The 26,485-nt window shown below is 39.7% G+C and overlaps 1 protein-coding gene across 1 annotated transcript in view; it reads right to left on the bottom strand.

Annotated features, from left to right (window-relative positions):
* Nucleotides 1–26,485, bottom strand: part of prex1 (phosphatidylinositol-3,4,5-trisphosphate-dependent Rac exchange factor 1) — a 99,717-nt gene that overhangs the window by 33,795 nt on the left and 39,437 nt on the right. Inside the window, exons 7-16 of the mRNA XM_084721742.1 lie at nucleotides 25,634–25,767; nucleotides 25,171–25,286; nucleotides 23,230–23,379; nucleotides 17,929–18,076; nucleotides 12,026–12,126; nucleotides 10,116–10,219; nucleotides 9,102–9,151; nucleotides 6,484–6,559; nucleotides 5,911–5,983; nucleotides 1,610–1,755 (exon numbers count right to left, since the gene is read on the bottom strand). Coding sequence (XP_084577868.1) covers nucleotides 1,610–1,755; nucleotides 5,911–5,983; nucleotides 6,484–6,559; nucleotides 9,102–9,151; nucleotides 10,116–10,219; nucleotides 12,026–12,126; nucleotides 17,929–18,076; nucleotides 23,230–23,379; nucleotides 25,171–25,286; nucleotides 25,634–25,767 — 1,098 coding nt within the window. The remainder of the gene's footprint in view (nucleotides 1–1,609; nucleotides 1,756–5,910; nucleotides 5,984–6,483; nucleotides 6,560–9,101; nucleotides 9,152–10,115; nucleotides 10,220–12,025; nucleotides 12,127–17,928; nucleotides 18,077–23,229; nucleotides 23,380–25,170; nucleotides 25,287–25,633; nucleotides 25,768–26,485) is intronic.

The following is a 26,485-nucleotide window of genomic DNA, read 5'->3' as shown; positions in this document are numbered from 1 at the left end:
AAAAAAAGGGGCAATGTAAATATGCAAGCAGTGAAAAAGAGCAACAGTAAAGAGCTTCTGCATTATTAGATAAGGGGACCAAGCAGCCTGTTGGTAAAAGAAATAATAGGAACCAAGACTGGAATGACATTAAAAGTCACAAGTCCTGACTAGCAAGCTGGCTCACTTTTTGAAATAATTCACATAAAGGTTTTGTGTGTGTCCCTCTATGTATCATTACTTCCCCAAAGAGCGAAAAAAGAAGAGATCTGCGGCTTCAGGCCATCCGCAGAAAGGATGAATGGTAAACTGTGTGACCCGGCAGTCCAGCCAGTCAATGCATGTCTGTTGATGCCACTGGGTAAATGAAATGTGTGCTGATTGTGCCAGTAGATCGAAGTGAAATAAGAAAAGAGTCTTAGTGATGGTGGAACTTACGTTTTTACTGTGAAAAATATAACCCTACCATAAAATTACTTAACTTAAAAGTTAAGAGTTAATAGTCTGCCCAATGCAAAGACGGCCAGGAACAGAGGGTATTCACATACATTAGGCTGACCCACTACCTTCAAATAATGAACCTTGTAAACAGCATTAAGTACTACCACTGCTTCTCTCGGCTCATAATAAAAGGTTGTATGATTAGCGAATGTCAAACAAAATAGTCAGTACACCACTGTCCCACACTAAGTTGTAATGAGCTCTGTGCCCTTACTGGCGAGCTATTTTAAATGTTCATATTGAAGCAGAACAATTAGTAAAAGAAGGAAAATCCAAAGTAGGCTAACTACCGCTTACTAAGCCCCGGGTCACGTCACTATGCAAGTGCACTAAAATGAAATGTTTCCGACCATTTATTAAATGAGGACTGTAGAGTATATTTGACTGCAGCAATCACATCCTGTCACCTCTCATAGTTTACTCTCTTGTCTCAGCAGCAGCACAAAAGGGACTTCATCCCAGGCAGTACAGTTGATTATATTAACACAAGACAACACTCATTAAAATGCATACGGATCAGAGCAAATTCAAAGGTGTTTATTGTCATCAAAGCAGCCCCCGCTCCCATGAGGACAAGGGGGTCTGTTTCTGTGTGTATAGTGATGTTAATTACATCTAGTTATGGAGATCAGAAAGAAATACACACACACGCACCCACACAGGTCTAAACAAACTGGAGTGAAGGATGTAGTGGATACCACTATGTCAGTTCAATTAGCTATACAATACAGTCCTGTTACATAAATGCTGTGTGCATACACATGTACAAACACTGAATACACAGTACTCTGCACATACTGTGTGTGCATGTATGTGTGTATCTGCATGACAGAGTGACACATATCCAGATCAGTGAGAATACATTTGTTTTGGCATCTATCCACACTGTTTCTCACCCCTTTTTTTTATAATGCTGGTATCACAGTGTAGTGAATTAAAAGATTTTGAGCCACATTTAGTGCGCTTGCTTAAGGGAAAAACTTCAACATTCTCTTTATTATCTGCATACTTCTCTTCAAAGGAAACAAAAACCATGGCTCAGTGACAACAAGTAGCTGCGAAGCCATGTATTTGTGTGAGAGAATGTGGAAATCTGTGCGTTAGTGTATGTGTCTGTGCTCCAGCTCACCACAAGGGATTTGGCCAAGATGTTTTCAATGAGTTTGAAGTCATTCCGCTGGAGCTGCTTGCTCTTGGTGCTGGTTCCCTCCATCTCCTCGTCCGCATAGAAACGGAAGAACTGGGACTCGTCTTTGAACTCGCTCTTCTCCAAGACTGAGGGAAAAAAACACACACACAGCATGTGGTCAGAAACACACTGCAGAAAGTAATAATGAGAGAAGCAGCAATCTCAGATCACATCTCAGTATTTCAGTTAAAACATTGCTAAAAAATAAGTTAACTGAAATCGATGAAAGGCAAAAAAGCTACAGGCATTAAGCATTAACTTTAACAATACATTGCTGCCTGTGTGTTTGTGCTTATATGGGCTACATTAATGGTCTTATAAGAGAACTGGAGCATGTAAATGTTAGGAGTGCAGAGATGGTAAGTAACTATGAACAAACACTTTTCAGGTATCTGTACTTTACTTTGTGTATTTATTTGTCTTTCAACTTTTTGCTTGTACTACCTACATTTCAACACAATTATTTGTAATTTCTACTCCTTACATTTTCAAAAACTAATCTATCTCATGACGGCCTACTCCTAATGTAGCTCACGTTCCCTATTAGTGGGTAAACAATTCAACACTTTGTAAAATTCTGCTTCACAATGATAACAAAAGCAGACATCAAAGGATCAGTTACTTTGGATTTAAAGCATTTGAGTGAAATTATTGCTTATTTCTCTTTTACATTAAGATCAAAACCAATTTCAACATAAATGGATGGAACAATAACAGACGATTCCTTAAGTACATATCACACTTAACAGACTTAACAGGACAAAAACAACAGAAAAGAAATAACATGAATAAGGTTCAATTAGCTTTACACAGCCAGTAGAAATGTCCTTCAGAGGGCTAGTTATTACTTTTATACTTTTATACATTGCATAAGTATCTCTACTTTCTTTTTTAATGTCTTTTTTACACAAGTATCTGCACTTCTACTTAAGTAAAGAATGTGTGCACTTTTACCACCTCTGTAAGTGTGTTACATGATGACACAACCCCTGTTTTGCAGGTCATTTGCAACTTCAAAGACCTATAGAGATACACAAGTGATTGCCAGAGCAGAATCAAAAGAAACTGCCACTTAATCTGTGGGAATCTTCACACAAACAAGCAAACGCTTAATTAGTCCATGAGCTAATGATGCTAGCAGGAACATCTGGAGCCAAACCACATCTGGGCTGTGCCAGCTCAGGCCAGCACTAGGAAGAGTTTTCCCAAGGACACAAGAAGAAATGTCTGCTGTGTGTGTCTGAGTGTGTTCAGAAATCCCACTGATGGGCCGAGCCTCACTCCAACACATGGGGCACTTCAAACAGGTGAGCAGCACATTACAGATGCTTCTCCAGTCACAGCAGCAAAACACAATACATTAAAACTACTGCAGATGAATGTTTCTCTGAGAAGGAGCCAAGCCACTGAAATAAAGCCCTCAGTTACAGTATTTGAGCATTTATTGTGTTCAACAACCATTTTAATGAATGAAAGATGCTGCCATTCAAAGTTTAACTTTGTTATTTTATGTGGAACACTAAATGAAAGAAACATAATGCTCTTTAAAAATAATTTTCCACTCATGATGGCTGTCAGTTTTCATTTGCTTCAAGTCAAAGCACAAGCATTGGACGCTGCAACAGGTGCATAAACACAAGTATGCTTAGGACGACAGGATATCAATTTCACTGTATGAAGTTTGACAGCTGGCATTGACAGAGCTTTTTGATGTTTACGTTTGGACAACAGCCATGCTGTGGGTGGGAGATTTTATTGAGCTGGAAAGAATTAAGAACATATCCATGTTGTCTGTCACATAGGAGTTGACATGTTTGACATTTGGCCCAAATTTCAAACACATTCACAGATAACCAACCAGTGGCCTAATCTTAGGTGTATAAATCCGTATGGCCACTGTAAAATGGGGCTTGTACAGGCAACAGTGATAGCCAACGGTACCCAGCTGTTCAGAGATTTAGAGAGCATCTGGCACCCTCAGGTGAACAAAAGCCTTCACAAACTGATTACACACACACATATGCGCGCGCCAAATCCACTCACACTGGCCTTATGCCAACTCAAACAAACCCTGAACGTGAGTTATTTCCTCTGAGTCACAGAGGCTGTGGTCATATAATAATCTTAACACGACCTATTCAACTGGTGGGAGTGCTCCTCCGGAAACTGTCATACAGTAATGACACACACACAATTACGCACACACGATGGTAAATCATCATTTAAATACTGAGAAAAGCTGACAAGAAAACACCGCTAAAACTAAGACTTTTATTCACAAGAGTAGGAATGCACTTGACAGAACTAAATAGTGTATCTTTTAAATGTTACTTTATTAAATTAAACTATGTATAAATGCCATAAAACACTATGCACTGATAAAACTATATGGGCAATAATTAAATAAAAACTTCATTAAGTGTCCACTCTACTAAGTAAAAACAATCTAACAATTTAAAACATACATTTGTGACTCATCTAGGTGCAGTGGTACCTTGAACCAGACCATCAAACAGAACCCTGACCTTGACACAATGGATCCCAACAAAGTTTCATTTTGCCCCAGAGGAACACGGAAGCATTAGTTTTTACTGGTATAGTATTGAACTGTTTAATTGTTAAGACCGCAGATAAGAGAACTGTGGTTAAAGGGAAGTCTGTCATTAAAAAGATCATTACTATTCACCACTGCTTCCATTATTGCATTCTACAGTTAATATTGCTGAATGGATAACTAAAATATTTTGGGCTGAGGAGCCATTCAACTCTGCTGTATAACAGGACTCACATTGCTCTATCTGATGTTTTGCTCTGTTTGCAGAGTTCGCTGAAGGGCAAACTTCAACAGGTGTTCACAGCAGACATTTAGATGAATGATGTAAGCAGGTAAGGACAGATGAAAGGCATATTAACTGTGTTGTCTGTTCTCAGCGATATTGCCACCAGTGAGGAGCCTCCATAACCTCATATCAAATAAAAACAGACAGACAAGGACAGAAAACAGACAGAAATAGAAAGAGAGCTCTGAAGGAACCGGGTCAAGAGCAGCAGATGTGCTGACTAAGGACTAAAGAAAAAGTGACTTGAGGAAAGGTGAGGAGTGCAGACGGGCTGAGAACAGAAAGGTCGTGACCCTGATGAAGGGCAGACAAGAGGAAGAGGTACAAGAGAACAGGTGACACCTTCTAACAGATGGCAGAGGGAGGGAGGTGTATGTGTGAGTGGCAAGAAGGCAAGTGAAAGGTGAGGTGAAAGCCACTATAAGCCTGCCTGAGAGTGTTTGTGTGTGTTTAAATGACAGTGAAATACAAACTCTTGACATAGTATTTATGGAAGAGATTTATAAGCTTTTACTCGTGTACATTTAAACTTTGATACTGTATACATTCAGATTTATTACTTGTACCGACTACTTACTGCAAGGCATGTTAATAAGCATCCTGTGAAATAGTACCTGTGTGCTAGTGAAACCTATATGTAATTCACTCCTAGGACAACTGTACAGGCTCTCTCTAAAAATAGATACCAGTCTACAAATTTGCCCAATTAGAGCCCTTGTAACAATGTATGTTTTTGTCTTAGGTATCAGTCTCTTTGCTTGCCTTACTATATGCATCTGGAAGCCCTGTCATCATGTTACTTCTTCAGTATTTCAACACTAACTATTTCTTTTAAGTGGTTCTCACTTTACACATAATACATTCGAAGATGATGAAGATGGTCGACTCAGTTTTATGGTCACGGTTCAGCGGACTGACCCAGACAGCCATGTAGCTACGCCAAACAGCTCTGGTTAGGGTACACTGCTAATGCTGTTTACATTCAACATGCTGGGCTAGAACCAAAGCCGCTCCACTACAATGTGGTCAGTGAGGTTACAGGGATTTGGCTGGACCGGGTATGCAAATTTACGATGCTCCTTTTTCAACTTATGACAGCATGACATAGGAGAGGCTAATATTACATTTTTGTGGGTAGAGAGAAGGATTGACTATGGGGACAAATAAAGGGCAAAATGAGGTAATTAAGTTGAAAAAGGGATTTACTGGGGCAAGACTGGCAGAATGATCCATTCATATAACAATGAAAATAAATTTAAACCAGAGCTATTACAAAGAAAACTGTAAATCATAAGTTGAATAAAGAGTGTCATCAAAGTGAACGGAAGTAAAGTCAGTTTGTGTGAGTTTCCCGTCCTTCATGTATGTGTGTGTGTGTGAGAGAAAGAGAATTCAACTGACCGTGGTGCATGAAGCCATTGTTGCAGAGCCCCACACCCAGCATCACGGCATCCTCTCGGGTTGAGCAGTCTCCCTGGGAAACCAAATCAATGACGCACACAGTTGGTCAGTTACAATGCCTGTTTACACCTTTTCATACAAAGCAGACAGCAGCATTGCTGGCCTGAGGTATCAGAGTGGTGATTACAGTGAAGATGATGATTTGTGAGCCATTATGTGTTGATAAAAACATTTATAATATAGACAATGAGAGACTGTCACTGACTGTGCTTTACAAGGTCATTGAATAGTGACAAATGCAAAAAATGTGAAAAAATAATGTGAAAAACCCTCGTGTTTTAAATTTAATTAAATTAAATTTCCAAGTTTTTTCAGTGGCTAGTTTCATTTGCATTAGGTGGACTGCAAAATACTCAAAATACAGTTTAAGAATGATAAAATACTGACATGAAGTTTGCACTCAAATAGTACAGTTACACAAAAAAGATACCCAGTTCCATCAGTGACAGTTTTCAGTTGTTTAGCATTATGTAGGTTTGGATTAAATGAAAGTATAATAGACATTGATTTTACCTGCAGGAGTAACCAGTCAACAAGTTTGCTGGCAGGCACCACAGATTTAAAGGTTTTCAGATGGTGATCTCTGTCCCTAAAAGAGCAGAAAAAAAGTTACATAAAATCTGTTCTTGCAGAAACCTGTGGCTTCACATGAAACAAGTGTTTCAAGAGTAATAACAAGTGATATCAAAAACAGCATCAGCACTCAACAGTGTCTGTTATGTTTATGTAATGTTGCTTTTCTTGATTAACTGGCAAGAGCATCCCTACTTAGTCAGAGAAAGTAATAAAAAGCACATATTATTATTGTTATTGCCATGACAACATCCATATCATGAGCAGTATGCATTTGCAGATGCAGAACTACATGTGCTACATGTGTTGCTGAGAGTCTGTTGTCCTACAGTTTTCTAAATCCTGCTACAATAAAAAACAACTCACATTCATTGTCTTGTTAATATCTGATTCTTTGAGCTTTTGTGAGATTACATGAATGATCACAGCGGAGCAACCAGCATAACATGTTAACATGTAAAACAGGAAATGCTACAGAGGATGTGCAGTTCACTGTGTGACTTGACAGGTGTTTCGCAGCTGATCAAGTGAGCATTATGCTCTATTTGCTTTACCATCTCAGGGTTATGAGTAAGACATGTATCTGCACCACCCATATTACACACACATCAGAACAAAAGACAAATGCAATACGTGTCAAGCACACATGCACACAATGCCTTCAAACAATACGAGGAATGAGGTGCTTCCAGACATGTGATCAATGATTTTTTGTATCATCCTCTACAGCATGAGACATTTGTGGCATTCCTATGATTGATTTTATTAGGTTTATATCTATTTTATCACATTATAATTCTTATTTACTGCATTTTAATGTTATGAAACTGGCGGGTGCTTTGTCACTCAAACAAGTTTAATAAAACACAGGCACAGTTTATGATTATTTATGATTCATAAAACGCTATACATCCATCACTCAAAAATTAAAATTAATGGTTGCTACATACAATGCCAATTTAGTGATGGATTAAACAAAAAAAGCCAGGCCATATTACATAATATCTCACTGGCAGGCAGAGGGCTTGCCTTTGTATGTTAATAGGATTTGTCCCCGAACCAAAAGCTCTTTGTTTGCACCGATGGCAACCCCGGGCACTTCAATCAGCGGGTGAGTGATGGAGGGAGAGATAGAGAGATGAAGGGGGAACAATACGAAGGGAGGAGTGAGTTTGTGTGTGTGTGTGTGTGTGTGTGTGTGTGTGTGTGTGTGTGTGTGTGTGTGTGTTTGAGGGGGTGTCAGAGGGAGAGGATGTGTGTTTCCTGTGCTTCAGTACAAATTCGTACATGTATTCTGACGCTTAGACTTTCAGATGGAAAACATTTTTGTAAAGTGAGCTCATTCTTTCACTTCTCAGGACTAATTCCAGTTTCTGGATTACAATTTAGATTTCTTTTAGATAAAGTTTACCCTGACTGAATCCTTTAGTTTTAGGTCTTAAAAAATTTGAATTATAGAAAGACTTAGTTCAGATTTATTTTTTTATTTTTTTATTGGTATTGTATGGAGTACATATCCATAGTCAGTGTAATACTTTTTCCTGAGGGAAACAGCCGTTACATAAGCCAAATCTTGCTTTTTTCAAACCAACCAAATTCCATTGATAAAAACTGCCATTTTGTGTTATTGTGTTTTAAAAGGTTAGTTTGAAGTCACACAATAACAAAGTTTTCTTTCTGAAAAAGTTGTCTGAATGTAAGGTAAAGTGGTGAAAACATTCTAAATATAGCGTACACTTAAACTGATATTGATTTTTTAGGTGGCTATATAGGTGGTTTTGCAGCTGACCCTATTCACAGCAGTACTCTGTTTAGCTTCCTACAACAGTACTCCTGCTGCATCTCCAAACTCGGGGTGTGCCGACCACATTATACTGTAAGTGATACACTGACTCTGAGATCTCATCGAGATCGATAAGTACCTCATACAATGTCCAAACTACCTCTTTAAGGACTAATGGAGCACTGCATTTGTATATTGACGTAAAGAGGGTCTAACATTCAGGGGATGGTGTGTTTATGTGTGTGTGTGTGTATGTATGTACTGTATACAGTAGTGTTTACATTTCTGAGTATGTGTACTACATATGTAAGCAAGAAAGTGAGAAAGTGTGTGTGTATTTATGTGCGCCAAAGAATGGGAGAGCATGAAGAAGAAATAAAAAGCGATTCATGAGTTTAAAAATGTTTGGACAACCACTTAACTTATGTAAATTTAAATAGTCACGAACATAAATCAGCTTGATTTTGAATTTTCATAATATGTGGCTCTCCTTAACTCTTTAAGAGCTACCTCACATAAACCTGCGGTCATGAAAACCTGGCATCCCCATCCTGAACTGAATCCTGGCTGGGAGTCCGAGTTGGTGTGGAAAGTGGTTGGAGGGCTGTCATTCCTGGCAGTCATTACAGAGAGGGTGAGGTGGGCCGAATGTGAACCCCTCATAAATATGCATTCATGCACCTGGAGAGCGGGAACATTAGCATATCGGGGGAGGTGGGGGGGGGGGGGGGGGGGATGGAGTAGGAGAGGAGGGGAGAGAAGGGCAGGTACTTACTTGATGACAGGCGTGTGGAGGCTGTGAAGGCGGCAGTACAGCCTGACGCCCTGAAAGAAAAACGGAGCCGCTGAGTCATAGAACATACACACCTTGGGTAAACAAGTACAAGCATGGCTTCAGGACAAGAGATTTAAGTGTTGGCTGTGAAAAGAAAGAGCTACCCCAAGGCTACAGTTTTAAGATTTCAAAATTTCAAAACCATAGGCTCTGAATGAGAGGCGAACATAACCAACCTTTATGTGCTGTTTTTTTTGGAGATTTAGTTTCTGACTGAGTTTTCTATGGGAAGAGATTAATGCCTCCAGAGATTATATTTCAACATTTGCATAAACTGTTAGACACCACTCACATGAGGCTTATTCAATAATGTAAATTTTAAGACACTTTAAAAACATGATACAGTTACTTAAAAGGGTAACACTTTCTATGAAGGTCATGTCTATAATGCATTAGAAGTACATTCATAATACATTACAATGCACTTCCAAGGCCTTCTAAAACTCTTGAGAAATGTTTATAATCATGCATGACAACTTAGAATGATTATAAAGTATTGTAAGTAAACATCTTATATTATAAGTTCAGCATTCATAATGTGTTTATAACTCCATGCCAAAGTGACGACAGTCTTTGAAAGAAGATTCAGAGTAAAGGGTTACACAGCACGATATACCTACCATAACTTTAGTCAGTTATAAACACAAATAGAGAACTGCTCTAATGCATCATAACAGATTATAAATTCTAAGTTTCTGAAACTGAATAATGGCTTATAAACATCAATTATTCAGTATAGCATTACTGTGAGCTTTAACTGACAGAACTGTATGAGGTTATAAGCAAATGCATGATACTATAACACAAGACTGAGCAGTATTTATAAAGAGTTTCCCAGAGACTTATAAATGCATTATAAACGTGACCCTTGGTCATTAAAATTATATTTCACTCAGTATGGGAGGTGTACATGCAATTTTAAAACTAAGGATATCCAGAGGCACTAACTGTTACCTTTGACATGATGTCCTCCATTTCACTGCGGGCCTTGTAGGTGCCATCGTCGTAGCGGAATCGGTACAACACCTGCTCGTTCTTGAACTGGTGTTTGTCTGACACTGAAATATCACCAGAAGAAGAAGATGTCACCTCAGCTGGACAACTTGAATACTGGGAGATTTGGGGCTCATGGGACTTCTAGCTTCCCATATGGCCTTCATCCTCCACTCTTAACTCTCAGTTAACTGTCTCAACTGTCATTTCAGTAAGTCTGCGTTTCTAAATATACAGGTAGATGCATTAACTGATTCCATCTATGTATTATTTATTCTATTTGTTGTATCAAAGCATATCTGTGTTGAGTCAACCTCTGAAGAAACTTTGCCGGATACGGTGAAGCTTGGGCTACCACTAATTTGTCTGGGCCTTTTCAAACATGCCAGTTTCATAATGTTTGTAGAATAGCTGAGCATTAGGTTTTTAATGTATTCTGCTGATTTTACGCACTTGATTTCCTGAAGGTATTGGGATAAGTACAGATAAGAGTCGAGAAGCAAGAAGCAAAAGTTTGGGGGAAACACTGCAGTTGTAAATTCATGTCTGTGTTGAGTAAGCCATGAGAGTCAAATATTTAACATAGCAGACAGCTGCCAATTCCCATAAAATCCCCCAAGTCACATTAATAAACAACTCCAAAACAAGTTCTTATTTATAATCAATCCAAAACAGAAAAATGACTAATACACACATAAGCAGATGTCTAACAGTGAAATCTGCCAAACGGAGGCAGTTTGGTTCCACCACAACAAGTTGGCATGAGCCCAAACAAGCTGCTGGTTTTCTCAGTCTAGACTTAAAATACCCTCATAAAACAGGCAGCACACAATCATGCATTGTAAAGTGTCAAATGTGGAATTTAAAGTACATGAAATGATAGCTGAATTATTATGGGACCAAAGGAGATGTCAAAATTGCAAACATTCAAGTATGAACTGGTGAGTTTTAGTGTCTTAAACATGTAAAGCCAATGGGAAAGTTCATAAGATGTACAATAAAATGTATGTGGTTGACTGTCTCTTTTTATGTGTCTCCTCACGAAAGAAATGTATGACTTAGGAGGGATGCATGGACAGCTTCAATTTGCCACTCTGTCATATAACCTCTTTTGGTCTGATTTCTTTTCACTGACTAACTGGTGACACCTACACTTTGCCTGCAGGGCCCTGAGCCTCTTCGGTGTGCCCACAAAGCCTCATTGCTATCCCACAGAGCCCTGCATGTCATCATTGTATCTCTCTGCGGTCGTAGGCTACTGTGAGGGAGGATCTCAGGGGATTTTCCACAGGTATTAAGAAGTATGAACATTGGGTTTCAGCAAATTTCCCTGACAGGGTGGCATGTATAAATCGTGACAGCGGTTCGTATGTACTTTGTACAAGAACCCCTTCGGCAACACTCTGGACAACTGCATTCATGCATTATTTATAGCTGTTTGTGTGTGTGTGTGCGCGTGTCTGTCACTTCTCAATGCATAATTCAGGTTAGTGGACCTGTGAATGTCACACTCAAGACAAAAATCAGGGAAGGGGAAATAATGTGAGGCACATTTCCAGAATCTTTTTTACGAAGCAATGACTTTGGATCATGGCATTTGCTACGCTAAAACATCTGATCCAGTGGTAAGTGGGGGATAAATTTACAACATGAATGAGTAAAGCAATTATAAAAAGGAAAATCTGAATCAGGCAGACAGTAAAACAAGCCAAAAAAACAAGTTAACAAAGTTAAACAGAATAAAAAAAAATGATGAGGGGACTGCAAAGAGCATCAGAATGTGGGTGAAAAGTATGTAGGAACAGTAGATGAAGGAGGTTTAACAAGCAGAGAATAAGGAAAGAAGAGAGAGGATTTTTGTTTTGTCTCACCATGGTGAATGATGCCATTTTCCAGCAAAGCTTGTCCCAGGTTCACCCCTTCATCAGGCTTACTGATCTCTCCACTCTCTATCAGCCACGACACAAACTCACTGGAAAACAAAAGACAACAACGCAGAATGAGACCTGCTTTCTTAAAGCAGTAATATGTTCATGGTTTGCTCTTAAAATTGTTACCATCTTTGACATGGGGCTCCTTGCTGTGCTGTTTTTGCATGAACATTTCACAGAAATCACCTTGGCAGACACACGGTGTGGGTGCCACCATGCCACTATGTTTTTTTCTTTCTGATTAAGCTGGTATTTCTGAAAGTTGTCCTATTTTCTTTCACAGTCATGCGTGAAGCCTCTCACGCTAAATACTGAACCTCACACTACACACACAAAACATGCAACACTTGCCTGGTTCAGGGGAATCATCAAGATCAACATCAAATTTAAAAAAGTTAAAAAATAAATGTGAAGAAATTTTGAGAAATGTTTTGTTGTATTAGTCATAGTGGTGGCACATAATCTCATCTGCAACACCTACATTTATGAGAAATGCTTTGGCATATCCACTTGAGCAGGGGATTTCCCTACAGTACAGTCTTCAGCTGAAAACTGCATCTTGGTATTTTAGTTGGGAAAGTGCACAGCTTATTATGGATCCACTATTTGTTGTCAAAGTGTTTATGCACGTGTAGAGATGCATTAGTTAAAAACTATTTTGATAATCAATTAATTGTTTCAGTCATTTTTCATGCAGAACTGTTTAACAATTGCTGGTTCCAGCTCCTTGAATGTAAAAATGTGCTGCTTTTTTGTCATTTATGATAGTAAATGAAAAGCCTTTGGGTTTTGGACTCTTGCTTGGACAAAAGAAGCAATTTTAAGACATAACTTTGAACATTTTACACAATTTTTTATAGACAAAAGGATTAATCAATTAATTTTGAAAATAATTGGAAGATCATGTTACTGCTTTTGCAACTAGCCAAGGTGATAATGACTCTGCATGCTCCAGTTTGCCTCTGGCACCAACAGAAACTAAGTGGATGTACAGACTTGATGACTTGTGCACAATGGGGGGCTGAAAAATTTGACTGTGATTAAGTGATTTTGAATCCAATCCTTTGTTTGTAAATGACAAGGACTGCAACACATGACTGGCTATGGCTGTGACTGTTAAATATGACAAGTTTAACATTTTAGCAGGAGCTAGTTAGTTTAGAATATGGTGTTTTTGCCTGTTTCCACTTTGAACAGAAGTAGTAATTGTCTGTGTGATTGTTCTGTATCCTAGTAGGGCTGGGTGATATGGATTAAAAATAATATCTTGATATTTTAAGGCTATGCCAAGATGATATATATCTCGATTTTCTAATTTTCTGTTAAACAACATAGCATAAATTCTAAAATAGTGCAAACATATAATGATTTTTATAGAATATGACTTAACTATAATGAAGATTTTAACACTTATGCCATATCACAGTATCAATATAATATTGATACATGGTCCAGCCCTATATGTTAGTGGTACATGCAATGCACACAGTGTTTACAAGCAGATGTATGTCTCTTGCAAGCAGAGTCTATCACTTTAAGTCGGCCCATGAGCCACAACCAGTGAAATCCATTCTAAAGCTGAGCTGCCCCTGATGTTCACCATTGAGAGCCTTGTGCAATGCAACATGTTGACACTGTACAAGGCTCTTCAGCTCTTTGAGCTATTCAGCCTGTCAGTATGACATTTAAAATGGTTACAGTGGTTTTAATGAACTACTTAAACCACAGTCAGAGACAGGGCATCTACAGTATAAATTCAAAGAAGAGTTTATCCTCTTCTCTTCTGCTACAAATATCCCTGAGGCTTTGATACTGAACATGCATTAAGCATCTAAATGTAAGCACTTCAGCTCTGCTCCCTTCTTGTCACGCCCAGTGTGTGCTGAACTAATGTTTGAAGGAGAAAATTACATTTTGGCCTTCTTCGTCTTTCATGCTACTGAGTGAAATCACTTCCCCAGATAATAATGAACAGTGAATTAGAGAGAGCTTGTGCGGCTGTGTTCACAAATTCTGACATTGAACACTCCAGCTTGGGAATCATTCCAAAGCTTGTGTGGATTTTCTTTCAGGCAGTCATACAACGGATGTATGAGTGTATGCGCGATCACTTAGCAAGCGTAAATGTCAACCATACAAAGTTTGTGCTTGCAAGTGTGTGTGTGTGTGTGTATAACCCACAAGCATATAATTTCTGTGTGTATGATCATGCAGAACCACGGACACCTTGAGCCATCTGCCACTAGTCCTCTTTGTCTGCCGGAAACTCAAAAGGAATATTTTATCATACTAATTTTTTTAAAAGTTTTTCTTATGACCTGCCAGGTACATGCTATAACCTGTAAGCGCTGTATGTGTGTGTGAGCTATATTTTATATTTTCTGCCAAATTTCAGACTCAAGAACAGTTAGTTGGGGATGGCTGGTGCAACTGGGGACAGACGCCATTTCCCCATTTCACAAAAATGCAGTGTGGTTAAGGTTAGAGTTTGGTTACATTTATGGTAAGGGTTAGGCAATTTGTTGGTATGTGTAGGGTTCATCTCCAGGAAATAAATGCAAGTCTATGTAATGTTCGAAAAAATAACATAACTAAACTTCTATGTGCTTGTGTGTGTGTGTGTGTGTGTGTGTGTGTGTGTGTGTGTGTGTGTGTGTGTGTGTGTGTGTGTGTGTGTGTATGTGTGTTTTCACTGTCTTCCTGCATGTTCATGTTAAGACTGGTGGCTGTTAATTGACACTGACTGGGGACTGAAGTGAATGCAGTGTGTGTGTGAATGTTATGTAAGAGTCAGGTTAATTTTGGACACAGATCTGTTATGGAAATTAATACGATGAGCAGGAGTAGGGTGTGTGTTTGTGTGTGCAAGAAGGAGATTTGTGGGAATATCTGATGGCGATTGGTTGAGCTTCTGCATATTTCTGTAACTGAAAACTGTGCAACTGTATGTGAAGTTCAGTGGCTTTAGCGGGGTTGTTTTTATATGCAAAAGAATAGTTCATTTTGTCACTTTACTGAGCAACAGAGATCAAAAGAAATTTTACCACATTCTGAAGTGAGTCCCTATTCATCTAGGCTTGGATAGACAACCACTGTGGCCCAGATCCATACTACTTACTAACTGTGTATAATATATACCAGATACTGTTTTGCAATGAGTATACAAGAAATCAACATAGTTTTACTGTTTTTATACCAAGTTTCATACCGAGTTTATACCAAAATTACACAATACGGGTGCCACTGTATCCATCATCAATCAAACTGCAACTTAGGACTGTCACTGCAAATTAAATTTCACAAGGAGAAAACAAAATGTTTTTCCCAAACACTTCATGTTTTTGTTTTCTAAGATCTTCCTGGAGCCGTCTCACCACCATTTGCTATTTATTTTAATTTGTTCCAGCTCTGTTTGCTTTGTGAATTGCATTGTGGGACAATAGGGTGCATCAACAACACATTATTACACAGACTTTTCATATTGTGCTTAGTTTTGCCATGTTTACACTGTGAAAACACTACATGCTCAAAACCTTCTTAGAATGAAAGTGCAGTATGGAACTGGGACGCAGCTAATGTATTTTTCCTCAAAGGGTAAGGAAATAAACTGACAACCAAACGATGGAACAGAAGCTAACCCAGAAATGGAGCTGGAAGATTTGTCTCAGAGTGAACAGTTGAGACTTAATTCCATCTCTTCCTAGTTTTGGCTCTACTCTCAAAACAAAAAGAAAAAAATTAGGATATATCACTACTCTCCACAAATGATGCTAGGAAAGCACTACCAAAAAAGTAGAAGTAAGAAAATATAAAGCATTTGAACACTGACCATCTTCCAAAGTAGATAGCAGACAGATGATGGAATTATGCTATCAAGACAACAGCGTGCTATCAAACCGGCAGTCAGCATCTCTGTTTAATGCAATAAACACTCAAACTATGGCTGCCACTAATTTCATCAGAAAGACAAATGCAGAGCTAATGCAGGTTGCACACATCGGCAGGAAATGGCCGAGTGATAAAGCGAGCAAAGTGGGAGACGGTAGAAATTGAGACCAGAGTGAGAGAAAGAGGCACACAAACTAGACTTATACCATGTAGATGAGACAAAGGAAAGAAGGAGTAACTGATAAAGGTTTGTCAGAGAAAAGAAACATCCATGTTGGTAGACAATGGAGTTTAAAAAAGCTGCTATGACAGCTTCTGTTCTGGCACTGACTTTTAAACTCTGTCCTGCATGTAAAATAGGGGCAAGATAAAACATGACTACGCTGCAAAGAAACTAATAACACACTATTCATAAAAGAAAAGCTTGGATTATCTGAGGTGGCGCTGTATAAGGTATGAGGTGCTCTCTAGGCAGTATGTTACCTACAGTAGGTGGCGGTCAACACGCCCCCAGTTTGGAGCAGCAGAGAGGAGTAGAATGTATGGAAGCAAAGCTATGTACTGGCATGGACAGGTTCAGCAATAAAAGGTATTTTAGCAACTTAAAAAAGGCCCACCTGAAAAAATCAAACACTACCAGTTTGCACTATACTGTATTAAGAATATTTTCACTGCTTTACCCTGGTGTCAGACAGCCAGACCCAACTGGCAAAATCAATACTTTAAAGTCACATGACACGAGTTGCTGGTCTACCACTGTCTCAACCTGTTCGCTTGTGTTATTGTGTGACTTTGGTTTGTTAAAAAATGTTAAGTTTCACCAAAACTTATACAACAATAATGACATTTTTTTTAGGTAGGCCTTTTTGCAAGTGGCTAAAACTAATTTTGATGCTGACCCTGTTCACAGCAGTACATGTCTGAGCATCTGTGCTGGTACTCCTCTCTGCTTCTCCAAATTGAGGGCGTGTACAACCCCACAACATACAATCCCACTTCAAATAATCCAAATTATCCCTTTAATGCAGTCTGCTCAGGCAGGGAAGAGGAATGCTGAGTGTTGACAAACACAATATGCAGGACTGAAATTCCTGGGAGGTCTCATGATCCAGACTGCCTACATGTAGTGAGGTTTATCGGACAGAGAGAGGAAAACACCAAGACAAGGACTTCATATGACGCCATGAAGACGGAGCATGTCTCCCAGAAACACCATTATGTTTCTGAGCAACTCATTAAACTCCCTTCTTGGCATTAGCTGAATGTAGTGCTATCTTCCACTACATGTACCTCCAGAAAACTATTTCAGATGGAGGATGCATTTAATGATTTGCAATATACTAAGAGGCCATGCTGGTAGTGTTGCAGACATCAATGACTGCTCCCTCGTTTCTCTTTACAAGACCAGTCATCAGTCACCATCATTTTGTTTCTTTTTATTATTTGTCACCCCAAGATGGTGCTGGAAAGAATTTAATTGATGCTCAGGATGTCACAAATGTTGGTGTGTAAGTAGAGCATCTGAGAGAAACTTGAGCGAGTCTCTCATTGTCTATTCATTGCACTGAAACATCAAGGCGACACAAAGGGGAATGGCTTGCTGAGGAGCGTCAGTTAAAGGTCCTTTACTAATGAAAGTCTGGGTGTGTGAGTGTGTGCTTGATGATATGAGTGTGTGGGGAGCGACTTGGGCCTTTCTGTGACCCGTGAGAGGAGACTTTGGTGGGGGGTTGGGGGGGGGGGGGGGGGGGGGCTCATTACAGACAAGAGCATGTAGGGATAAAATAGTTTAGGCATGTTGCCAGGACTCTGAGAGACTGGATCCCAGCTCTTTTGAAAACCTACTGATCTTACGTAACAGCAATTTGTAAAGATCCCCTTGTGAACAGCAAAGCATTGCAGTCACATTCCTGGAAACTGAAGAAACCAGGCACTGAGGACGCAAAGGAACTCACTTTCCCATGAAGCACTTGGGCACAATGCTGAGCTTCCTGCGCCTATCCTTAATCAGGTGCCGACTTTTGGTCATCATCATGTGGTAGAGTTTCTCCCCCTTCTCTGCGATCATCACATAGGCATCCCGCTCCATTCCGAGTTTGAGACCTACCAACAAAAGAAAAAAACAAGTCAGATCCAAGTGGATTTGTCAACATCGCCACCATCAGAATGTGAAAACAGTGAGAACATTTTAGTGAGCGAGTTGACGACAGGGGATGTGAAAGTGGAAATAAATTAACAAACAAAATCTCACTCCGACACAGTGACTGTGTCATAGTGCCAAGACAAACAGAATCATTATAGAGCACAAACTCCAGCTTTCTTTCCAGAGCTATCTACATGCATCAAAGCCAAAAGGCAGAGGCTGTCATGGTGCTGTTAGAGGAGACAAACAGGTCTTTGCCTGGTCGGCCTGGTTGTGTTCTGGTATTGTGCAGATGGAATGAAGCCAGGAGCAGAGAGAGCATGGCGGCCCGGGTCTGCCACAACCTTCTGAAACAAACCCAGATGTTAATCTCGCCTAGACAAGCCGCTTTTAGAGTGCGTAAAGTTCAGGAGGGCAGTGTGATCTTGATCTTGTTTCTGTGTTGGTTTGTTAACTATTATTTCTCTATTGTACAGCCAAACATGTGAGGGTCCATTGTAAGGCCTGCTGCCCCAATAAAACCTCTTCAGTGAGTGCACTGTTTGAGCTGCTTAACCTCATTGTGGGTTTGATGAACTTCTGAACCAAACTGTGAAGCTTTCTGACTCGGGGTAAGTCAACTCTGCTACACCGCGCCTCCCTAAGCTGCTTAACTCTACTGAGAGATACACCAATCTGCTGAAACTGACAATAAAGTGTTCTGATTTAAGTATCACAGTACTCTTGCCAAAGAACTTTGAATATATTTGTGACACCTGGAAAAAGATCTGACATGGGATCTTCATCATATGTGAGCCACCTTGCTTTCTCTCAGGGCCCTGACACACAAGCTGACAATTGGCTGTCGTTTACCATTGTGTCAGTAAGCCTTTGCTGACTGGCTGCTCAGTGAATTTAGTGCCACTTCTCCTTTTTGGCTTGAAAGCTGACTTTGTTTTTCTTCCTCTGATGTTCTTTGGACTACAAGTACAAACTGCTGACTTGTTATTTCCTCACATGCAGCCGCAACACATTCGTGCATGCTGGCAGTCAGCTGGCATTTGACTGTAGCCTTTGCACTGACTTCATCTACAAATGTGAACAGAAGGCAATGTGCGGCAACTGAGGGCCTTACATCAGTTGTCAATAGTTCTTTGCAGCCGGCATGGAGTGCCACAGTCCTTAAAGGCACAAAAATGAACATTCATATCATGTTGATTTTAGAGGCAACTGTGGACAAAAGCATTAGTGTTTCCACTGTAATAAGCACAAAATATAACATCAAAAATAAAATGATCTTAATAAAGATCTCTTCCTGCTTCATTTTAACTGGCTATTATATGACTCACTGTAACTTTGCCTGGGAAAACGTAAACACAGGTGGCTTTATCCCATTTCAAGGAGAATCCAAACCGGTGGCAGGTTTTTTAAGAACTATACAGAAATAGCTTATCTTCTTGCAGATGGTTTTGTGAACTTATGAAGGTCATAACGAGGCAACATAATAAACTGAGACAATTTCACAACCAGTTAAACACTCCTTGTAATAGCTTTAAAATGTGAATCACTATGCTGTCCAGCAGAGGTGTGGATGAAGAGATATGACAAAGAGTTGTGTCGCAAATTTGATGACTTCAGACTCAACTTGACAAAATCAAAAAAGACTTACAACCTGACTTGGACCTTAACATCAGTCACTCATGACTTGACTTGAACTTGAACCTTCTGACCACAAAATACTTGATACTTTCCCGTCTGTTATTTCAAAAGTGCACCATGAATCAGTTGATTTCCCTTCTTGACCAGCAAGTAGTCACTTATTCTCCAGATCCACTTTGTTTAGGGTCACAGCCTCCAATCAAGCTGCAGTATTCATAAAGACCTAACTTTATGTTACTGAGCTCTAGTTGGATAAAATACCATCAAAGATAACTGTGTTTGCGGTGGTCAACAAAAAACTAAGTATGCAAAACATGCAGGTCGGAAATTACAGAAGGAGAAGAACTTCCAAGTGCATGACTTCTTCAGGACTTGAAACTCAAAGTTTAGAACTTTGGACCTGACTTAAGACTTGTCTGTCTTGACTTGGGACTTGTGTGCAAAGACTTGAGACTTATTTATGACTTGTAAAACAATGCCTTGGTCCCACCTCTGCTGTTCGGTAAAACTTACGCAATACACAGATGAAAACAAATATAATTTATACTGGATTATGCAACTTGCAGCACCTGAAAGTAGAAAGCTAAGTGACAAGTGTTGGGATATAAGTCCGACCACTAAAAGGGAGTAAAAGGGATGAGACAAACAATGTCTAAAGTTTCACAGCCAGCTCTTGAATCCCATTTTCCCATTGAGTCTTTGGGGTTCTGCAGTGGCAGCGTGTGATGGAGGTGGGGTTATATTACATTTGACAGCAGCTGGAGTAGATTTAAACAATGAGTGTCATTGAACAACAGACGGGGGCTGGTCCACAGCGGAGGCCCCCCTCAGCTTCTGGTCCAGCTGTCAGAGTTTGTCTTGTGGTGCTCCTCGTCTCGCCATGCTTATTGGCACAAGCTAATACCCTACTGCATTATCCTGCCCACACATTTTCCCCAAACTTCCATGAAAATGGTGATAAGACAGAAACCTCCAGCTGACAATCACTGAACAATCACAGTCTTTTGAGGGAGTTTGGGAACAACACATGGAAGGGCCACAGTGATACATGGAAAAGGTCACATTAAACAAGGCGTGGCAGGAAAAGCAATAATGCATGAAGGAGGAGAGGTGGGAAAAAAATCAGGATTTATTGCAGTAAAACTTTATCATGTAGCTGTCTAGACTGTAATAAAGAGGCTGAGAGAAAGAGTACGCACACTGAGAGCAGAGCACACTGCACAGTGGGTAATAGAAAGGGAGAGTGTGGGGAAATTGGGCACTGTGACGGATCTGGCATCTGTTAGCCTCAGGTCGATTTCCGCCGGGTTGAAACGTAACACCACAAGCTGCAGCACACTCCTCCGCACTTATTTGTACTCTGAAACCCTTTCATCACAGGATCAGATGCTGGTGATGTCAAACTCTGCTGTGGATGCTTGTTTAATGTAAAGCTACACAGACTAATTAACAAAAAAGCAAATGTTCATGTTGATAGTTGTACTCTCTGTAGTTCAAATCCCTGTACATGTGTCATTTTTAGCAAAATCCTGTTCAAATAGCTTTAGGGATCCAGTTTTGATTTCCAGCCATCAATGCTATCAGGTGGCCTGTTGTGTACTGCCCAAAATCAGGTGAAAGCCTTTAACACTGTCTAATGCACACAACATAACAAAGACAGATGGCCAGAGCTGAACAGGTGGGAACACATTTTAAAGGAAAAGAGGGAAGTCGCATGATGAAGGGGCAAGAATATCAGTTTACATTAACAATCTCAAATCAGTGGAGGCGGTGCTGTGTAGGTTTTTTTTTCTTTTTTTTACCATCAATGATTAAAATGTATCTCTTTGTAGTTTTTTGGGTGAGACTAAATACACTTTTGAATTTAAGCACATTAATCCAAAGCTTATTTCACAGCTAATTTGTCATATGTTTACAAAACTGCTGAAACAGATACAAGTCAGCCTTTAAGTCTGTGCAAGACACACACACTTTTATTACAGCAGAAACAAATCCTGATTTATTAAAGAAGTGCATGACGTAAATTAGCTCCACTTTCTTTGACAACTGAATGTGCTTCTATTTTAAGCATTTGATCAAGACTCTTTTTTTTAGCACATATGTTGTTTGTGAATGGGACGCTTGATTTGTCAGTAACTTTCCATCAAAGACTTTAATTTAGTGAAATATCTGTGTTGTATTGCTTTTTTGAATGTGAAAACATTGGTGCGGCAGCCTCCATTTGGTGCACAGGCCAACAAGGCCAACCGTACACGTCATGTCACCTAAGCCTCTATTTACAAAGCAAAGCCAGGCAGCTTGTTCAAGGTGGAACATACCCATCGGACACAAACACTGCATCCAGGTCATAAGCACATCCATAGTCATTACTGTGTGCCAGCTGTGGGAGCTTTGATAGTAAGTGAATCTAAGGTGACACCAACATGTAGGGCAACATGCGATGGATGAACTAGCAGAAAAAGCCTCACAACCGCATGACTATATCTGCAAATCAGGAAAACAAAAGTGGGAAAACAAGGTCAGAGACACATCACAGCAGTGGCCACGCTATTTGATTCATAAGTTATTTCTAGGAATGCAGCTCAACACTGCAATGAGTGTGTAGCACAGAAGATTGAGACAAGATAAAGAACGCGGATTCTGCAGATCGAGAAAGCAAAGGAAGTGGCAAGAAGGCAGAGGGTAGAGAGGGGCAGTACACTTAGTTGCCAGTTTATTAGGTACAGCTAGCTAAATCTAACATTGTCTAATACACCAGTCCAGTGATAAATCCTCACTGGATACAGTTTGTGGTGCTGTTTAACTGTATGGTATTATACTGAGAGGTGTTTCCATTATTTTAGCCCCATTTATAACATATTGCAATTCAACAGCACCACAAAGTTGAATTAAAGGGTATTTCACAAACAAACTAAACGACTGAGGCAGTGGGGGGCCAACAACTCCTGTGTTCAGCGAGGTAAAATGAATGTTTTTGTCAGTGTAGTCTGGTGGCTTTTGAAGAGAGTGGTATAATGGCTGTTTCTGGTTAAACAAAAATGAACCTACTCTTAAACTAAAAAGCTCTATGTATGTATGTATCCCTTCCATAATGTTGACACTTAGAATATCAATCTGAGCCCTTCAGTGGAAAAAAAAGCACTTTTAGTGGGCTTACTTTGACAGGCACAGTTGCCCCAATGATTATGTTTCAGTCACTGTAACTCCTTTGGTGGATGCCAGCTGAGGCAATCTACCTGACCTATTTCAAAACTTTTTGTATCTACTTAACACTATACTTGTGTATTTCATGTAATGATCTCGATGAAGTATTAAATAAATCAATAATTATTCACACCCGTGAGTTCCCTTGTAAAACATGGTTGGTTTTCTGTGAAGGAACACCAGCATAAAAAAGGATAATTTCTGGTTTTGCGCTGTCAGTCCAATAAACCAATAATGCCATAAAAGTGACCCTTAAAAAAGTGTTACTCACTCTCTCTCTGCTCCCGTTCTCTCAAGATGGCGTCCAGCCACTTCTGCTTGTCCTCTGCATTTTTGGCCATGCAGACAAACCACTTGTTTTTTGCAGTGTTGTGGATCTTCCAGCCATTAGTCACAGTGTAGTTGTTGCTGTGATAGTCCGCTGCAGGGCAAAAAAAAAAATATCAAGCAATTAATTTTTAAAATGGGAGAGACGTATACAGCCAGATGAGCTTATTTTAATATATCAGGCTGACAGCATACTGGAATAGCCCTTAAGGTTTAAGGATTTACTTAAAACAAATCACCTAATTAAAATCAAATTCATTACTGCAAATCATCTTTCTGGTTCACTGTTTTTTGTTAAACATGTTTTTCTTTCCCCTCTTGTTCTCTTTTAGGCATTTTTCATTTTGAGAAAATGATACAAAAACCACAGATGCACACACCATGTGAACACTAACATCAGTGGTGAGTAAAGGAAGTAATGAGTATGATCACATTTCAAAGATGTTGTATAAGTTAACGCTACGGTTGTCTCTGAAAGGGATTTACTACTCGAGCAGTGATTTACAAACCAATTAAAGATAAACATGATGCACCATGAGAGCAGTACGAGATCTTTCCACTGACTCAACAAAATCTCTCCTCGTACTCCTTTCTAATTTTATCATCCATTTAGCTGCAGGTGAGCAGCCACTGAATAATGAATGGCCACTGGTAATGGGGTGCATTAGTCTCACACTCAAAGGTCATATAAATAGATCTGATACTTCAGGCCCCCACAGGGAGCAGCTCCTGCTGGTTTGGGAGAGCATGGATCTGGGTTGGGACACACACTACTGTGTTGAGCCTCTTTTTTAAGCACTGGGATGGAAAAGATGGATTCTGGTAAAATCTTATATAAGTATATGCTGAGATCAGACAGTGTCAGTGAAGGTGAGGATATTCTTCATTTTTGCTAAAGCTTTCCCCTCAGTTTGAAATAAATTAATCAAACAGTTATTTGTTATTTTAGCCAACCTCTTTAACTGTGGGATTTAAGGTTGTAGCATGTTGTGTGTAGTTTATGAAATTTGGGTTATCTGTTATTAGACATTTCCATTTGAGTTTTCAGCAGATGACCCCAACCACTCCCACATTTCATATCTGTTACACTTAGTGATCAGATAATGTGTCTTCTGGTAGATCACACATGTACGCATTCGCAGTGTGGGACGTTGTTCTGCGAATAAGGCATGTTTTTCTTTGTGGTTTCCCCTACAGCAACCTAAATGTGACAGCCGGCAGCCAACATGCAGAAAAAAGGTCATGTGAGCTTGCAAAATATTCTGCCAGCACAGAAGAGGAAAAAAAAGAGGAAACATATGAGAGAGAGGAAGACGAAGTGTTTCTACACCAGCAGACAACTCGTACCGAGCCCAATCCGGTGCCTCGCAACAAACCACAACGGCAACGTGAGCAGAGGGACGGGCGTATCAGGACGAGCCCACAGATGTGTCATTTATCTGCAGCACAAAATCTCAATCCGAGCATGAGTTTCATCACCTAGCTCAGAGTTGCTTTTGTGCTTCAGATTTGTATCAACACGTTAACCCATCACTGAATAGCTGACTTCAAAAGGTGGTACATGAGGTTGTGAGCTACATCCTGTTTGAAACTAGGTGCAAGTATGATACTCCACCCAAACTGTCAACAAGTACCTGATTCACATCCAGCCACTAGTTTTTAAATGGCACCGTTTCATGAGCTAAGATGTAAAATGAAAAATGAGCACTGAGGAAAATTGAAAGTAGTAATTAATACTGTTATTTACATGTCTACTTTACCTGGGATATCAAAGTGAACAAATCAAGAGCTAAGGTAAGGTGGCTGTCACATCAGAAATTACACAAATGCTCCAGGAGAGCTGCATGAATGAACATATAGACAGTCTAAAAAGGCAAACACAAACCTGTTCCATCTTCTACATTTTCCACCTCCATCACCTCTGTGTTGATTCGGCCTCTGAACACATAGAGGGGCCCGTTGATAGACTTGGTCCTCTTGGTGGACTTCTTTCCAGAAACCCTAGGAAATGGGACAACACTGTGGTTACGCTCGGCAGGGAAAACATCCGTTGATGCCAGTGCCACGGCAAGAAAAGAACTTGTGTCTGTAACACACATGCACATTCATACAGATGCAGCTATGGCAGCAGCAGACACGTGTAGCTGTTTTTGTTTTGCCTCCATACTAAAAATCTGTCTACACAAACAGGAATGTGGACTTTTGCTACAATTTTCCGTGTCTAGCTTCTTTCCAGTAATCAGCTAATAAAAAGATTTTTGAATGTTTTCTTGTTCCTCTTGTTCTGCTTTGACATGCTGCTGCGGTAGCTGTTGTACAAGCATTTGTCCAGAAATGGCTTTTCTCACCTGGACTTCCTCTTACAGTAAACCAAAAGGTTGTCAAACAAGAAGAAGACACGTTCCTGGATGTTGCCTGCTGAGATTTTTAGGAGATTCCCATGAAGCAGCAGCTCTGTGCAAATATCTGTCAGGTTGGTTCCCTGAAAAAAAAACAAAAATTGAAAAGGACATTAGCTACTGACATCATTACTGTATCAACATTAAGAGTTACACAACTTAAAGAAATAGTTCAGATTATTTGGAGTGGGGTTGTGTGAGGTTCTTATCCATAGTCAGTGAATTACCTACAGTAGAAGGCGGTTGGCATGACAAGCACCAGCAGTACCAGCATAGGAAGCTAAGTAATATACTAATATGGACAGGGTGGGTAGCAAAACATATTTTAGCGACAAAAATCAGTATCAGTTTAAGAGTACAATATATTTAGAATATTTTCACTGCTTTAAAAGTGCTGTCAGACAAACCTTTTCTGACGAGAAACTGCTGTTATATTAGTCACATATTGCTCTCTCCAAAACAACCAGACTCCACTGGCAAAAACAGTGATTTTGCCTCACACAACATGGGAGTTGGCTGTCTACCATTGCCTTGGTTGACTGTTTTGTTTGCGTTATTGAGAGACTTTGGTTAATCTGAATAAACCTTTTAAAATACTTAAGTAACACAATAACACGAACAAACTAACTGATGGAGGCAGAGGTTAGACTAACAACTCCCGCTTTCTGCAAGGTAAAATGACTGTTTGTATCAAAGGTGTCTAGTTCCTTTGGAGAGAGATATTTGCCTCATAAAATCAGGCTTACCTTCAGAAAAGACTGCCAGACGGCAAGGTAAAGCAGAAAAAATATTCTAAATAAT

Source organism: Lutjanus erythropterus, chromosome 6, assembly GCF_056507025.1.
Source record: "Lutjanus erythropterus isolate fLutEry1 chromosome 6, fLutEry1.hap2, whole genome shotgun sequence".
Taxonomy (NCBI): domain Eukaryota; kingdom Metazoa; phylum Chordata; class Actinopteri; order Lutjaniformes; family Lutjanidae; genus Lutjanus; species Lutjanus erythropterus.
Note: the sequence above shows the minus strand (reverse complement) of the source record. Positions and strands in the feature narration are given on the sequence as shown.